The sequence below is a fragment of the Eleginops maclovinus genome, chromosome 13, assembly GCF_036324505.1.
Source record: "Eleginops maclovinus isolate JMC-PN-2008 ecotype Puerto Natales chromosome 13, JC_Emac_rtc_rv5, whole genome shotgun sequence".
Taxonomy (NCBI): domain Eukaryota; kingdom Metazoa; phylum Chordata; class Actinopteri; order Perciformes; family Eleginopidae; genus Eleginops; species Eleginops maclovinus.
Window position 1 is genome coordinate 21,326,496 of NC_086361.1, and position 17,004 is coordinate 21,343,499.

Sequence of the window (17,004 nt, forward strand, 5' to 3'; positions counted from 1 at the left end):
TCCATCAAACAGCCCTGACCTTTCTGCAACTGAATCATCCCTTTAATGAGCTTGTTATGGTATGACACAGAGCAAATTAAAGTATTGGTTATTAATATCAATAGAGGAATAAGAAAAATGTTGTCCGAGATGAAAGTAATCTCCATAGAAGAAGCTTTGTGAGTTTGCTAGTGAGTCAGCGAAGTCCTCAAGTGTGTGATTCTTTGTACGGAATAGGTTTGATGCAAGTGAACAGTATCTCATTATCGTAATTAAAGAGCATAGGCCCTGAAGCACTTGTCTTTAGCTGTTAGCTGTGAATATAACCAGTAGGAAAACATGTTTGGTGCCTTCCTGATATGACACGTCTTAGCTTTCATAGTATTTTATGTCAAACTGATGTCAAGGTCAGGATTTTAGTTTGAAACCTGATTTTATTTTATTATATACGTTATTTATTTTTTGGCTTGCTAGCACAAAAGCCCAGAGTTATACCATAAAGTATTCTATTAACTTAAACAAATAGCTTTTTATAAATAATTACATTTTTAAAAAGCATATAAATAATTATCAGAAAATTAGATACAATTAAAATTCCTCAATTAAAAAATTAAAGGTGTTTTTTCTTCAAATGACAACGTTTGACCTTTAGTGGAAATGCAGATAATTAGATTGTTAATTCACCCAAGGGAAAGGTCATTGAAGTGCTGATAACATTGTAAAAATGAACTGTAACCTAGTGTTCAGTTTAATTTGAATGTACCCATCACTGAGGTATTTCACAGTTAGGTCTGTGATATCGTTTTGAGTAAACATTTGGATGTGAACATACCATTTATAAAACTACCTCTATTTTTTGAAGTTGTGGAGCCTAAATCTGCATGGCTAATTCCCTGGATACAGTGGGGCAAAAAAGTATTTAGTCAGCCACCAATTGTGCAAGTTCTCCCATTTAAAAAGATGAGAGAGGCCTGTAATTTTCATCATAGGTACACTTCAACTATGAGAGACAAAATGAGAAAAGAAAATTCAGGAAATCACATTGTAGGATTTTTAATGAATTAATTGGTAAATTCCTCAGTAAAATAAGTATTTGGTCACCTACAAACAAGCAAGATTTCTGGCTCTCACAGACCTGTAACTTCTTCTTTAAGAGGCTCCTCTGTCCTCCACTCGTTACCTGTATTAATGGCACCTTTTTGAACTCGTTATCAGTATAAAAGACACCTGTCCACAACCTCAAACAGTCATACTCCAAACTCCACTATGGCCAAGACCAAAGAGCTGTCAAAGGAGACCAGAGACTAAATTGTAGACCTGCACCAGGCTGGGAAAACTGAATGTGCAATAGGTAAGCAGCTTGGTGTGAAGAAATCAACTGTGGGAGCAATTATTAGAAAATGGAAGACATACAAGACCACTGCTAATCCCCCTCGATCTGGGGCTCCACGCAAGCTCTCACCCCGTGGGGTCAAAATGATCACAAGAACGGTGAGCAAAAATCCCAGAACCACACGGGGGGACCGTGTGAATGACCTGCAGAGAGCTGGGACCAAAGTAACAGAGGCTACCATCAGTAACACACTACGCCGCCAGGGACTTCAATCCTGCAGTTCCAGACGTGTCCCCCTGCTTAAGCCAGTACATGTCCAGGCCCGTCTGAAGTTTGCTAGAGGGCATTTGGATGATCCAGAAGAGGATTGGGAGAATGTCATATGGTCAGATGAAACCAAAATAGGACTTTTTGGTAAAAACTCAACTCGTCGTGTTTGGAGGAGAAAGAATGCAGAGTTGCATCCAAAGAACACCATACCTACTGTGAAGCATGGGGGTGGAAACATCATGCTTTGGGGCTGTTTTTCTGCAAAGGGACCAGGACGACTGATCCGTGGAAAGGAAAGAATGAATGGGGCCATGTATCGTGAGATTTTGAGTGAAAACCTCCTTCCATCAGCAAGGGTACTGAAGATGAAGCGTGGCTGGGTCTTTCAGCATGACAATGATCCCAAACACACCGCCAGGGCAACGAAGGAGTGGCTTCGTAAGAAGCATTTCAAGGTCCTGGAGTGGCCTAGCCAGTCTCCAGATCTCAACCCCATAGAAAATCTTTGGAGGGAGTTGAAAGTCCGTGTTGCCCAGCGACAGCCCCAAAACATCCCTGCTTTAGAGGAGATCTGCATGGAGGAATGGGCCAAAATACCAGCAACAGTGTGTGAAAACCTTGTGAAGACTTACAGAAAACGTTTGACCTCTGTCATTGCCAACAAAGGGTATATAACAAAGTATTGAGATGAACTTTTGTTATTGACCAAATACTTATTTTCCACAATCATTTGAAATAAATTCTTTAAAAATCCTACAATGTGATTTCCTGGATTTATTTTCTCATTCTGTCTCTCATAGTTGAGGTGTACCTATGATAAAAATTACAGGCCTCTCTCATCTTTTTAAATGGGAGAACTTGCACAATTGGTGGCTGACTAAATACTTTTTTGCCCCACTGTATGTTTGTTTTTGGGGGGGTTGTAATGTCCCTTTTAATCCTAAACGTAAAAGTCAAAAGGTCTTCAGTGTTATCTCTCTGTTAGGGTTGGTGCTAGTGTTTGGGTCTCAGCATCATTATATAAACATTGCACTCTAATAAAGGTGAGACTCATTGCTATTGATGCTCTCTAAAGTCATCCAGAGTTTTCTCCAGGTTGCTTTCAGACCTTCTTGAACTGCATCAACACAATAGCTGTGTCTCTCAACAATCCATTCAGGCGGGGGGTGTGTGTGTTTGGGGTGGGGGGGGGTTACATCTCCTCATTCCATCAACCCCCATGGCTCTTACTGGTTTCCTACTGCCGTCCACCGTTATCACTGCGGATCACGCTCAGTGAAGCCCCCTGTAGTAGCGCTGGGGGGGGTGGGGGGGGGGGGTAGCGCTCACTGCAGCACTTTCTCATTCCTGCCCCTGTCTCTCCTCCATCCACCATGCTTTTTGGCTCTGCCGGATCGGTGCGCACAAGGGCAGACACGCCTCATTGCGCGAGCTTTTCAAACAAAGCTAGTTTCCATGGTGACCACCTTTCCCCTTCTTGTGCTACTTTTTATGGCAGCAGAGCACATAATGCATCTGCAGTCGCATCTCCAGTACCAGACTGGTGTCAGCGTACCCTGCATGTCAAACAGGCCTTCTTTTTTTTTTTAGAGTAGTGTGCATGCTCATTGCATGAATAGCATCACGTCTAATGAAAACACACACATATATCCGTGGAGGGTTGACCGCAGGAGCAAATGCTTCCTGACAAAGATGAGCACTGACTGCTGAGATGTACATCTGCTGTTGCTCGACCTCTCCACGGGATTCTTCTCCACACCACTGTCGTTTTTTTCTTGGCATCTGCAGGAGATTTCTTTCTTCTTCGTCTTTTCTCCCCCCTCTCTCATATTTCTCGCAATGATGTGTTCCCTACGGGGGGGCGTTTTAGCCCTTCTGGCTCTCTGGAGACGGGTTAGTTGAGTTGCTAGATCGTCAAGATCTTTTTTTCCACTCGCATGTCACAGTGCTGTGCAGCTAGAAATCACACCATCCTTTAACATGGTCCTGTTTTTATATCTGCAACTGTCTACACCAAACCCATATATTCGTATGATAGATGAGCAAATATATATGACTCACAGCCATTTCCTCCTTCAGTCACCTGTAGCTTTATCGAGTTTATTGTTATTGCTGAGCCCTGCGCTGTCATTGGATTATCCACTTCAGTTAAAGTAACACATAAAGCAATGCCTTATCATTTACTGCAATGTCCCTTGTTGAAATCCAGCAGCACGTCATCCTCTTCTATGCCCAGATGCTTTTGCCTTTTGACTACTGTGCCGTCTATTAATGGAAAATTGCCCCAAAAAGAGCTTCTAGGGTTCAAGCAGCAGAGCCAAAAATAGCTCACTGCATATCAGCCCTTACTACAAATCCTCAATTTTAATGACAGCCAGTGCATCGTATGATTGTCCTCACAGAAGCATTCTTCAGTACCTATCCGCATACAGTAAACAATTTTTTCACCGCAGCTCATCATATTGAGCGAGACACGGATGGATGCCTCTGCAGCCGCTGCATACAAAGGGTTACACGGAGTCAGCCGCAGTCTAAAAATAGACTGTTGCTCTCGCCTGCCTCTGCACGGGCCTCTATGGATCTCCGCCCTTAAGCTTTTGCACGTGAGGTAAAAATAACCCTCCATGAAAACATTCACACACACCGACACACACACACATGCTCGGTTCATTTTTCACTCTCAGCCTCTCCCTCGTGACATAACACAATCAGGGGCTGTTAAAAAAGATGCAAAAAGGCTCTGGTGAAATGTTGCTTGCACATGACTCGCCGTGCACGTTGCTCACAGCATGCCGACAGTCACGCGCTATACGACTTCCACGCACACGCAACAACAGGACGCCTCAAATATCCCTCACTAAGATACGCTGAATACCTTTGTACGAACACGGTAGTAAAGCTGCAATCAGAAGAGCTTAATTCGCCCCACAGAGGAGATATTTACCCTGTTACAGCAAAATTAAACAGCCAAAAATAGCAATAGAGGCAAGAAAAATGACACAAATTACAGAAGCTAGCATCCGCACATTACATCTGTTATTAAAACCCCCTGGTTGCGTTCACAGAGCTCCAGGTTGCCGTGATTCATGGCTCTGCATTGGTCGCTTGAAAGCCGCCCCGTGTGCTTTGATGTGATTATCATGTACTTTTGGTCTGAGGCAACACAGCATTTAATTAGGAAGGGGTCATTTCTCCGTGACCAGCACATCCTTTGCCCGCTGTTATTACTGCCATTAAAAAAAAAAAAAAGCTTCACTGCCACAGCTGATTGCAGGATGGCAGTAATTAGCAATGTAGTGTCAGAAGCCACACACCGTGGACAGGAGGATAGTTAATGATCCGTGTGCGGTTTGCTCTTATATCGCCGACAAATAACCAACTGTTGTAGATTTCAGTAAGCTCGGCTAGACACCCAAATAAATAATGACATGATTAAAGCTCTCTGCGCAAATCATTTGTTTTGTAGTCTTGCTTTTGTTCTGTTTCGTTGATAGTCTTGATTTTTTAGAGTTGAAAAATCGTATACTGTTTTTATTTTGCACGATGAAGACTTTTTTTGGGGTAATTGCACATGGTAAGAAGCTCTTAAACAAGGGTCACTGGCTCACATAAGTGCTTTGTTGACACTCCCAGTTTAAATTGATTCATATTTCAGTAAAATGGCAGATTTCTTTGTGGTAATTGTGTTTGGGAAACTGTTTTTGACATAGAGGTGTTGATGGCCCTATAAACAGAATGATCTCTCCCTGACTTACGGAGCGAGCGATGAAGTTGCGGTCACCATTGGTGTTGGAGTTTTCCCAATGGTCTTTCCAGCTGAATACACACACACACACACACACACACACACAGACACACAGTCCTCAATGGGCTCCTCAGGAGGCTTCTACTGTGAGCCGTGGACAGTCCTAAATATTGTTCTCAGGAGGCTTTAAAATCACTTCCACTCTTTGGCTTTGAAATGTACTGCAAGCTCCAAAGGGAATATTTGATGCCTCATATGATATGCTACTTCAGCACACTTTAAGAGCAGATATTTCCACATAAAATAATAGCTTTTGAACAACCAATATTTTGGAATTCACTTTCAGATACTGCTTAGTGAAACCATTTTGCACAATTAAGCCCATTGGCCAATCACAGTCCAGCAACCAAAAAAGGCCATTAAGAAGAATCTCTTGCAAATTTCAACTAAACTTTAAGCAAAATATTGAGTAACCTGACTTCCACTGCAAAATGAAGATTAGAAACTTGATTGTTACAGGACATAATGTCATAATATTTAGGTAGATCCATGAAAAATGAGCCCATGAATACCTTCTGTTTTTGCATTTAACTTGCTCAGAGCCAGCTCATTCCTCTGTTACACACCTCTGCTTTCCTGCTACTCTCATATAGTCAAGCCCATTGTGAGTCATCAAAAATACCAAATGGACGCCGGCGGGAAAACACACAAATACAACATTTTTTTTTGCACCTGACAGAAATGCCACTTGGCAAGTCTAAAGCCCAGCAGACGGACAATCTGTATGCATGGACACAAATAACTTTCTGAAAGTTTGGTCTTCATCTGTCGGGTTTATTTGAACGCTTACCGATTCACAGCTCATCCCTTTGAACTGATCGAACAGTTGGTTGAAATCAGTCCATCCATCCAATCTTCTATCTACCCCTGCCGCCCCTTCTCCTCGGCCAGGGAAATAAAAGACAGAGCAGGCTGTTATCAGCAGGCGGCTGGTGGGAGGCAGGTAGCTGAAATGGACTGGGAATTAGGGCGAGATGTTCGATGGTGGGCCCCAGCTCAGCACACAGGTTGTTAATAAAAAGCCTTGTAATAGGCTAGATTAGTCTCCAGATATGGCCTAATCCTTCAAAGACTCCACAATCAAATCAATGGGAAAAGGAGAGTGGGGCTGGTGGGAGAGCTTGGCCTCTTAATGCTCTCTGCCTCCGTACAAAGCACTTTAAAGGTGCTTGAGATTTGTGATCTTTGATACATTATATCTTGTCTTTGGACACTAAGTTGGCAATAATTCTTATCCTAATCATTTGTCTGTGTGCATATATCTACACTCATATTTGACAAGAATTTCATAACTAGATATGTTTTTAAAATCACCAAAGCTTAATATTGGCTATCAGCATCTTTAATTTGAATAGGCAAACATTTATCACTTTAGTTTTAAAGGTGCCATAGAATGGAAAACTGTATTTACCTTGGCACAGTTAAAAACTGACATACCGTGAACCTCAAACATCATTGTTTCCTCCTCCACGTGCAAATCATGAATATGCATATCACAGCGGTAAAACGGGCGAATTACAACAACCCCTGTGTGTGACGTCACACACGGTAGTCCAGCCCCAACATTTGCATACACCAGCTGCTGGAAACACTAACGCTAACACTCACCACTCCGTAACGTTGCTCTCCAATCTCCGACCAACCGGCTGTTCTTCAGATTCAAAGGTTTCCTCCTCCGATAAAGACTCACACATGTAAGGTTGGATGCCAATAGCCTCCACGGTTCTCACAGTGAACTTCACATACTTCTGTGGGCTCTGAGGCAGCCATGGATGGCTCCTTGTAAACCAGCCAATCAGAGCAGAGCTCGTCATCATTATTTAAATGAGCCCCCAAATAAGGCAACTCAGCTGGTTTCATTCTAGGACCAAATCATAGGGTTATAATGGGTCTGTAAAACGGCATCTGGACATTTTTTGGATCAACCAAAGTTATATACCTTCTTTGTAGACATCAGAGAACAATCTGAAATACCAGATAGATGCTTTCTATGGCACCTTTAAAGTTATGAAAGTGTTATCCCAAAAGTCATAAAACTACATTTGGGGAATTTTCTTTTGACAACCAACGACACCGCTAGTACCAATTTTCTTTTGCCTAGTATAGTAAGCTGGTGTGACTCTGTAAATAGCACATTCAAGTCCATGAAGAACATTATGTTTAAGCACAATTAGCACCTTATTAGCATTGCAAAGATATGACTGTTTTCAGTTAGAAAATGCTTGACTGATTTGTATTTGTTGTATAGAAGATTTTAAAAAAGTTAGTAGCTGTAAAAACACAATGAATGGTGTTATCAATTAACAAGCACGTTCACTATGAAGTCAGGGTTATATTGGATCAAATGCAAAAGAAATAGGACTAGTTGTATAACTGTGATGCTAAAAGTTAGCTTTTTTCATTTGGAAAACACTCCTCTCCTCATTTGAAGGGATAATTTGAACATGTCCGTCTGCTCTCCGTAATTACCTGTCCAAAGAAAAACCAGTCTCAGGCCTGCCTTCCCATTAAGGATCCATTTGCACCGTTGCAACATGGTGTGTTTAGCCTTAATGTGTAATGTGTGCTTTTGAAGCAGACTAAATGAAAAGCAGGGCACATTTGAAGATGAGACTTCAGTCAGTGACATAAACCCAGTGCCACTAATCTTCAAAGGCGGCCGGTTTTATTTCCAGCGTGTCACCGAGAGAGAACAGGAGCTTTCCAGCCGTCTTTGTTTTGAAGTCATAATTGTTATTTAATTTCTCTTCTCGCTTTGTTGTAAAGGCAGTGTAATTATAATTGCATTGCTTTTTCCCCCTTTGATGTCTGTGTGTCTCTGGACTCATCATGACATCTTTTTTTTATTTGGTTGTACTGTAATTTCATTAATTATTCTCCATAAAGTATGTGAGACCAGAATCAGAAATAATGTATTTGTCTCTAAGCGGGAAAATGTAGTTTTACAGCAGCAAAAGTACAGACATAAAAGGCCAAATTAAAACATTCAATAGTGGAGGAGCTTTCCCAATTTCTTCAAGTCATAGGTGATGCCTTTACATGTGTTTGTTTGTGTGAGTCTAAAACCCACGTTTGTTTTTGTCTTTGATATACAATTAAACAGATAACAGCAAGCTCCATGTTTTGAAAGCTGACAATCGGGCCTTTTAGCATCAGAAAATTAACTTTAGCAATGTATCTTTCAGTAAAAATGCTCTTATTTTAATTCAAATATAAAGCAAAAATCACCAAAGGTACAGAAATGTTTCAATAAGACTTTCTCCCAACACCTCGATCGATTCAGTTCTCTCTGTTTATTATCTATGTCTGTTTATTCATACCGCATTTGATTCATCAGTCATGAAGTACATGATATTGAGAGGAAAAACAACAATGCACTAATCTGTTCACTAAGTTGACCCGATGCTCAGAGAGGAAGACGTGCAGTGCTCAGAGAATGCCTCCTCAAGGAGCTTCTGAACTAGAATCCAGTGGTGAACCTCTGGGTCAATACATGGATTCACTGTCATTTGCCCGTCAAACACAACTGGGCTGCCAGTTTGAGGTTACCAGTAGTTGATTTGCATTGGTCAACATGGCAAGTATCAAAGCAGTGATTAACCTTGAAACAGAAAACGAAGCCATAAGTTGGACTAAACCTTTTATAGTAGCCTCTTATTTCAAGATGGCCTCCTGTGGAGATGGATGTCCGGGTTATTTGCAGTCACTTCAAAGTCACATTTCTCTAAGCACAGGTTTGATAGGTGTGCTGAACGGGAAAATGGACCCCGGTGTTTTCTGTTCTCTTCTCTCATTTTGAAGACCCTGATGGTGTCTGTCTCTCAGTTAAACTCTTGGAAGGAGAGCCTATCACTCACCATGACACCGGTGAGAGGCCGGAGACATTACTTCTCTCTGCTGCCATGTTTGGGCGATGCTTCATTATGTGATGGTTCAATATGTACTGAATTGGGACCTTTTGACTTATAACACAATACACCGTACTATGAAGATGCTCCGTTAGCCAATGCTCATAAAACCCTCTCAAATGGCATTGACTGTCTCATATGCATGGTTCTATTACTTAGCAGAATAAACCCCAACCCTAAAAACCCACAGACATGGAGAATTATGAACAGAATGTAATCATGTTTTGGTCAACCTTTGGATGTCTAAAAATCCCTTTTCTTTGGCTCTGTTTCTACCAGACAAATGTGTGCTTTTACAGAAGCTGCTAGTTGTTTGACTTTCTTTTAACTTTGTCTATACGTCTGATCTGTAATGCTATGCAGGTAGCATACAGTGTGCTTATCAGAACTCCTTTTTTCTGTTTAAAAAGTCCTGCTGCTGCTAGAAATAAGGGTTTTGTAAGAGCGCAAGTGTAAACATTGACTTTAAAAGGAGGTAGAAAAGCTCCGTAGTGCTGAGGGGAACTGCAGAGCTGGGTTATCATTTATTGATATTTTTGCTACAAGAAACTCCTTTTATTTTGATTAGCAGAGCCTTAAACAAGACTCAAGACAAGTTTGGGGATGTGTGCTTTTATTGGGACGACAAAGTTCAATGAATAAAAGAAACAAACTAGAGTGAGACACAACTTTGAGATAATGGCAAGACCAGATTCACATTTAACACAATTACTAGCTTATTCTAAGGACTGTTCTTTGTGTCGTTTTTTCAGGTCCTATTATCCTCTCTTTGGTTTGCTTTCACCGCTGTCATAGACCTCGTTTGAATCTGAAGCAGCAAGCAGTTTTCAGCAAAAACAACCACCATTTAAAGCCACCGTAAGCTACATGATGAGCATGTAGGGTCAGCGTACAGTATATACAACCTTAGCGACTAATTGGTGCAGAAAGTTTAATGGTGGCAATAGTTAACAGCTGTGGTTTAATTTATTATTAAAAAGTACATTTTGATTGCACCAGGTGTCTCTGTTTTCTGGAATTTTCTAGTGTTGTGTGTTTCTGCCTTAAGTTCCATTTATTTACCTCAAAAAATTAGCCAAAAACAGAGCGAAAAGGAGCTGATATGGACCGAATGCTAATGGTGTTTGGAATCTGCTGGGTGAAGGCCACTGTTTTCCTATAGGGGGAGTAATGTTTGATGGTATGTTGTTTCTCTGAATTAGAGCAGTTTACACACTGCTTCATGGAGAGGACTTTGGAGACCTTTTCTTTCTCCTCCTCACATATCTCCCTTCCTTCTCCTCCTCATTCTCTTTGAGATATTTGCGCCTGTCTTAAATAGATACAGTTCATACAGTCCTTTTTTTTTTAAATTAGGGCTTGAATGCTGCATGGGTATTAAGAGGCCGGCTATTGGGTCATTTTATGAGCACTGTTGTACTCTCGATTGGTACAACGAAACTTCAATACTCCATGTGAGACGTGACGTAACCTCGGCAACGGACACCCCGTCTCTCGTTAATAAATAACATATCCTCAGCATGGGGGTGGGGGGGGTTGGACCTGAGGGTGTTTGTTTAGACTAGATACATAATTTAACACTTACCAAACCACACAGAGCAGCCTGCATCTGTTGTAATTTGCCACACATGTAAGCAAGGGTTTTTCAACGTAGCTCATATCATTTTACACCTTTTTATTGTCCAAATTAAGATCACTGTTATTTATCCCAGAGGGGGGATTCAGAGTGAAGGGGCTGCTGGTTGTTCCGACGGCAGTTGGGGGTTTCACTGCTTTACTCGAGGACACCCTTGCAAAGCCCAGTAGGCAAACTGGTTCTCCATTTCCCAGTCCACACTCAAATGTGTGTTCCTATCGGGACTTAAACTGGCTACCCTTCGGTTCCCAAGCCAAACCCATACATGCATTTTATTTTCCCTAATTAAATATTTGAATGGCTCTCCTCATGAGTATAAAGACCTCTTCACTGTGACCTCGATGTTGTCATTTCTGCGAATGAGTCATAGTCATGTAAATGAGTGTCGCACCTCAACGCTCCCTCTGGAATAAGTTTAAGGTTGAATGATAATAACAGTTATGTAACTATTATGTCACTTTCCGAATCCTCAAATGTCAGAAACTTGTATCTGTAAGAGATTTGTGTTCCCCTTCTCTCGTTGCAGGATGGCAATCCAGGTGGATAAGTTTGACTTTGAGAGTCTGCCACAGCCGGACCAGGAGACGGCTCGCTTCACCAACCCCAAACAGCTGGAGGAGGAGCGCAAGCATGCCCAGGGCTGCCAGATCAACAGCAATCTGGGCATCTGTTGGAGCATCATATCCTTTCAGTGGCTAACGTATGGTCGAGTTATATCAGAGAATCCAGCCTGAGCTGAGCATTGCTATACAGTCGGTGTATACAGATGGAAAAGCTTTACATTCTCTACTGAAACAATAATGTCCAATCCTGGTCAAACAGAGTTATCCTGCCCTGTGTAAGTTGTTTGTTGACAGTCAGATCAGTGGTACAGGACATCTGGATCACACATCTGGAGGCCCTCTGGCCAGCAGGGAACTTGTTCGCCTGCACCGACAGATGGGGAAGCGTATGGCGAAGTATTTGCGGCTCTGACACGGTGTACGGATGTCCTGGTGTGCGTACAGTATGTGTGGGTTTGCAATTGTTTCACATACTCGCGTCAATGTGGTGCAACACTTTCCCATCGGTCTTAGTCTCTGGGCAAGCGTGGTTGTCTGACTAAGGTAAAGCTAAGAGTAAGAACTACTAACGTTGCAGAAACTAAGGCCAACGAACCAAAACTTTAACCATTGTCCTGCAGCTGGTTCCTGCATATAAAGTGAGTGAGTTCAATGAAAGTTTCCGGGGTTTCCAGGGAAAAGTTTCTGCTGTTGAAAAATGCTACTAATCATCATGCATATTGTACCTTGTCCATTAGTGCTGATCAGTTAAGAGATTTAAGAACCGCCTGTCAGATCGTTGGTGAGCATGGTGTACAATTAATGATGAACCCAGTCTCTGAGCTATTGAAGTTGCCATTATACTTTTCCCTCTGTAGGAAGGCTTGAACGCCCCCCATCATTATGTGTATTGTTTTATCTCCAAGTAATGTGGCAGCGTGTGGGAAGGGATGAAGAAAGTAAATGACATACAAATACAAATCAGAAAGCACTCCCTTAACCGTTCTGCCTGAAACAACCCATTCATCCGAGTTAAAACATGTTGACAAATTGTTAATTCAAGTTTCTTTTCAAGATGAGAAGCACGTAGTTCATTATCAAATCGTGTAGCCGCTCAGTCAAAAAAGTATGTTCTAAATACAAAAGTGTGACACCTTGAAGACCTATGTTTAAGAAGGAGTTTAAGTAGAAATCTCAAGCACCACTTAGGTCACGTATCCATTCACTTTGAATAACACCAACACCGTCTCATGTTGTAATCGAGTGAAGCGTCGATGCTAAGTGTCCGATTGTGTCACCTGCACATCGACACGTTTCTGTGTGTACAGGGTGACTCAGCTGTCTCACATCCTTGGAGTAGCACTGTGTAAATTCAGCTTCAGGGTGGGTTTTCCCTTTTTCTACGACATGAAAGACCTAGAGAAATAAAAGATTTGATTACGATGCGTGTCACACTCCGAAGCACTCGCTTGGCCCTGAGCAAAAGTAACAGTCTCTTTAATTTGTAATTTACGAGGTCCCCTACAATATTATCCCCGTTCTGTCGATGCTGTTCATTTATATGGAGTCACTCATAGGCGAAGGCTCTGAATATATGCATGTACAGTTTGGGCACTAGGAGAAATGGGAAAAAAAGGAGGTCATGTGTGTATTCCCATTGAGAAAGTCATTGCAAAATTCATGAATCATCCCTTGATGTACTGTACAGAAGCTCATTAGTGCCTCAATAGCTCGCCTAACCAGCACTAACATCTACTTCACAGTTGGGTATCACTGTGACTTCCTGTCCAACTGTCTAAGCCAGCGTTGTACATCCAGATGCAACTTTTTCTAAGAGATTACAGCCAGCCAGAAGCGACAGCATACAACAAAAAGATAAGAATAACAATCACCTTAAAGGCTTCGTGCTCAGCAGTACTCCTTAGGCAGCACTATTTGTGTCATCTTTATTCCAAAGGGTCTTCCTAACTGTCAGACGCAGCTGCACTTTGGAGGCTTTTCAAGAAGCTATGGAGAAGTTTTGAATTAATCCGAGCTGTGACCGACCATTTTCTTTTGGAGAACTGTGGTGCAAGACATACAAGTATTCTGGGCAAAGGAACAGAACAATGCCAAACTCTGAACGATTGTAGACGATACGTTTGCAGCACTTTAAGGGAATGGACTTTTCAATATGATGCTTGTTGGTCCTAGAATATAATCAAATGTTGAGAATGTTTGCATCAAATGAAAGTTGTTTACATCACCCTTTACCAGACCCTGACCCTCGTTTAAACTCACTGCAAGGTGGAACTGTCAAATAAAAGTTTACAGACCAACAGAGTGGTGCAGGAATTATGTCTGCCAACCATAGAGGTAGCATCTGAAGGGCTCCCTCGACAAAAAGCATATTGGATGTTGGAATACTGTAGAAAATAAGGTCCGTAGTAAATAAACATTAAGGAAACGTAAGTGTTTGTTCAACAGGATAGTCTCCAAATATTAACACACAATGTTTAAATTGTAAATGCGATCCTGGTGAAGAACTAATGAAAGCTTTAACAATCTGCATCGCTGTCACATGACTTCTTGTCGCCACTGCTAAGCTAAAGATTTAGATTTATCTTACCTGTGTTGTGTCATAAAACTAAACATAAAAAGCTTGCATCAACTCTAGATCTTATTTCAGGCATTTAATCAAAAACGTTGTCTTTCAGACAAGCGGATTGGAAGTGCTGAAACGCTGACTCATTCTTGGGTTTAGGACTCATTCCTGCACCACTCTACAGTGTGTGTATATATATATACAGTGCTTTATTGCCACAGTAAGGGGTGAAAGACTTGCTGTGAAAAAGATATCAAGGTTAGTTGCTTTGCCTGCTGCCACTGTGACCACGTCTGGATAAGTGCCAGCCACTGAGCCACCTAATAAACACTTTAGTGTACGTCTATATTATTTTATCGTATAAGGAATGCTTTCAAGATGTTACCGGAGTAAAGATATTCCAATACCAGAGCTGCTGCTGTACTGTTTGTAGACAAATCCCCATAGTGTTTAATATGAACGTTGCAAAGCTTACTTGTCCGCTGAGGATTATAGCAGTTGCTCAGATGCTCTATTGATCGTTTTGTTGGTGTACCATCCGGGCGGTGTCGATGAAGACACACTGCAGCTGCTTCCCGCACTGAAGCCTCAAAGTAGAAACTCTACGCTTCAAGTGATCAAAGAAACAACACCGCCATTGTTCGCCATTTTACATTTGTTTAAGATGCAGGTGCATGCTGTGACGCGTCAGACTTTGGAAAACATCCATTCTCTTCTCTGGACATTGTGTTTCATCCATAGATCTATTCTCTGCCTCTGCACGCGTACTGTACTCTCCTTCAAAGGTTAATAGACACAGGTTCGGTGCTCGAGGCTCTACTCACCTCACCCATTATTCCAAATGTCAGCTGTGTAAATTATCCGCCGTGTTCTTATCATCACATATTATCTTGGTAATTGCTCCCTGACAGCCATGTTTATTTTGATGCAGCAATCATACATTGATAGCCTGCGCTGCGATCAGTCTAATGCTTTTATTATAGCCACGCTGCAGAGAACTGCTCTACATGAACCTCTGACATCTTAATGAATTCATTACACAAACTGTAATGGCACTTGGAGGTTCACATGCTCCCTGGATGGTCCCATTTTCTGAACGTGGACTATACTCTTTGACCTTTAATGTGAACACAGATAGTATAAAAAGATGTGTCAGGTCATGTGACTTTCTTAGTCAGGAGATAAGTCTTACAGATTATTTCCATACCCTATATTTGTTCCTGTGCTTCCCTATCGTAGTCTGTTGTGTTTCTAGTAGCGCCACAATGGGCTTCAAATGCTGTGGTTTGCAAAAAGTTCAGCACCATGCTATTTCCTTTGAAATCAGATGCCTTCAGAGTCCAGTTTCTGGAACTATGAAGGAGACTAATTCTGGAAACATGCAGTTATTGCCTCAAATGGTTCAGAAACAAAGTTGTCGAAAGAGTTGGTATGTAGGAGGTTGGGAATCCAGGAAGAAACCGGCCAATCGGGTGCAGCCAGGAAGCTGACCATTGCGGACAACAGTGGGTTCGAAAATATTTAAGTTTAAAAGCAAGACCAGCCACTATAGGCCTTGAAATATATGTTTTTTAAATCCTAACACGGCTTGACACCAGAAATCTTAAAAAGTGACGTCAGATTTGTTGCAGTTTCAGCCATTTTTAATCACAAAATGATGAATGTTTACACTGCTAGTGTTCAGTCACTATTGTATATGAATACAGCTGATGTTTCTCATCTTGATTACTTGAAATGCCCCTTAACGTTACCCACCCGTCCCTGCGGCGCCGTGGAGAGGCCAGTGTGGAGGGAGTCCTCAACCAGCTGGTCCTGGAGCACCTGCAGCTTGCTCCTCTACAATGGGGTGAGTTTTTATATGCAGTGTATGTATGTGTGTGTGTGTGTGTGTGTGTGTGTGTGTGTGTGTTGGAGTGTGTCTGCATTTGCTTTTTGCTTTATGGAGTGAATTAAATGCGCGAAAGTTGCAAATGTGTGCCTGACTGAAAAGCGTCTACAGATGTTATTTCATATTCCATTAACAAAAGTGGATTAGATCACCCATTATGAGTTTCCATATGTTCGTGTGCCAATCACTGTTATCTATGTGACTCCATTTCCATCTCCTTACCTGTCAGTTAGTACATAAACCTCCAGATCTGGTCTCAAGCCATGTTTTTTATTTGCATTCATAATGGGCTACAGGCTATTTCGGAGGAGCATAGACAGCAGCTTGGGAAATGTGTGAATCACCGAGGATGCGCAGAATTTAAAGGAGCGTTCTTCGGTTCGCACCATCTGTGATCATCCCCTGTAATCACTCTTGATTTACTGCGGGTGTTTGTTTTCTGAGATTCCTTGTCCCTCTTTGGGCATTGCCAGAATTTTGATTAGTCAGCTGGGGCTGTCCTGCTTCTGCGAGCGACACAGCAGATCAAGCACTGAAACATAAGGATCTGCTGAGACAGAAATGCAGGGGGGAGGCGGGGGAGCGTAAAGGGAAATACATCACTTGTTCTTTGACATTCGACATGCACATCATCTGTGAGAGAAGATTCCCAAGCGGAACGCTGTTGTGAAGATACTTGAGAAAACACCTTTCTTTTGCCAGAGTGTTTTTTTACTAATACGCTTTTTGGGGTTTTCCCTTTCCTGTTGTGTGTTATATGGGTTTGTGTGCATGTAAACGGTCTGCAAAGGCTAAAATCCCGAAGAATTCACTACGTAACACTTGCTCTTCAATTGGCTAGCGTGATTGGCTAAGGGGCGGGACATCTGTAAGCGACTGACAAATCACAATAGAGCCGGCCAGCTAACCAATCAGAGCAGACTGGACTCTGGTTTCAGACAGAGGGTGAAAAGAGGTGCTGCAGCACAGGCAGCATGAGAAAAATAAAGAGCTTTTTGACCATTAAAGCATGGAGACATGTCCCAGTAGAGACACTAGATACAAATATACACCTGAACA

The 17,004-nt window shown here is 41.9% G+C and overlaps 1 protein-coding gene across 1 annotated transcript in view; it reads left to right on the top strand.

Annotated features, from left to right (window-relative positions):
* Window positions 1–17,004, top strand: part of trappc9 (trafficking protein particle complex subunit 9) — a 170,755-nt gene that overhangs the window by 103,028 nt on the left and 50,723 nt on the right. The window contains exons 20-21 of the mRNA XM_063900068.1: window positions 11,458–11,610; window positions 15,812–15,903. Coding sequence (XP_063756138.1) covers window positions 11,458–11,610; window positions 15,812–15,903 — 245 coding nt within the window. The remainder of the gene's footprint in view (window positions 1–11,457; window positions 11,611–15,811; window positions 15,904–17,004) is intronic.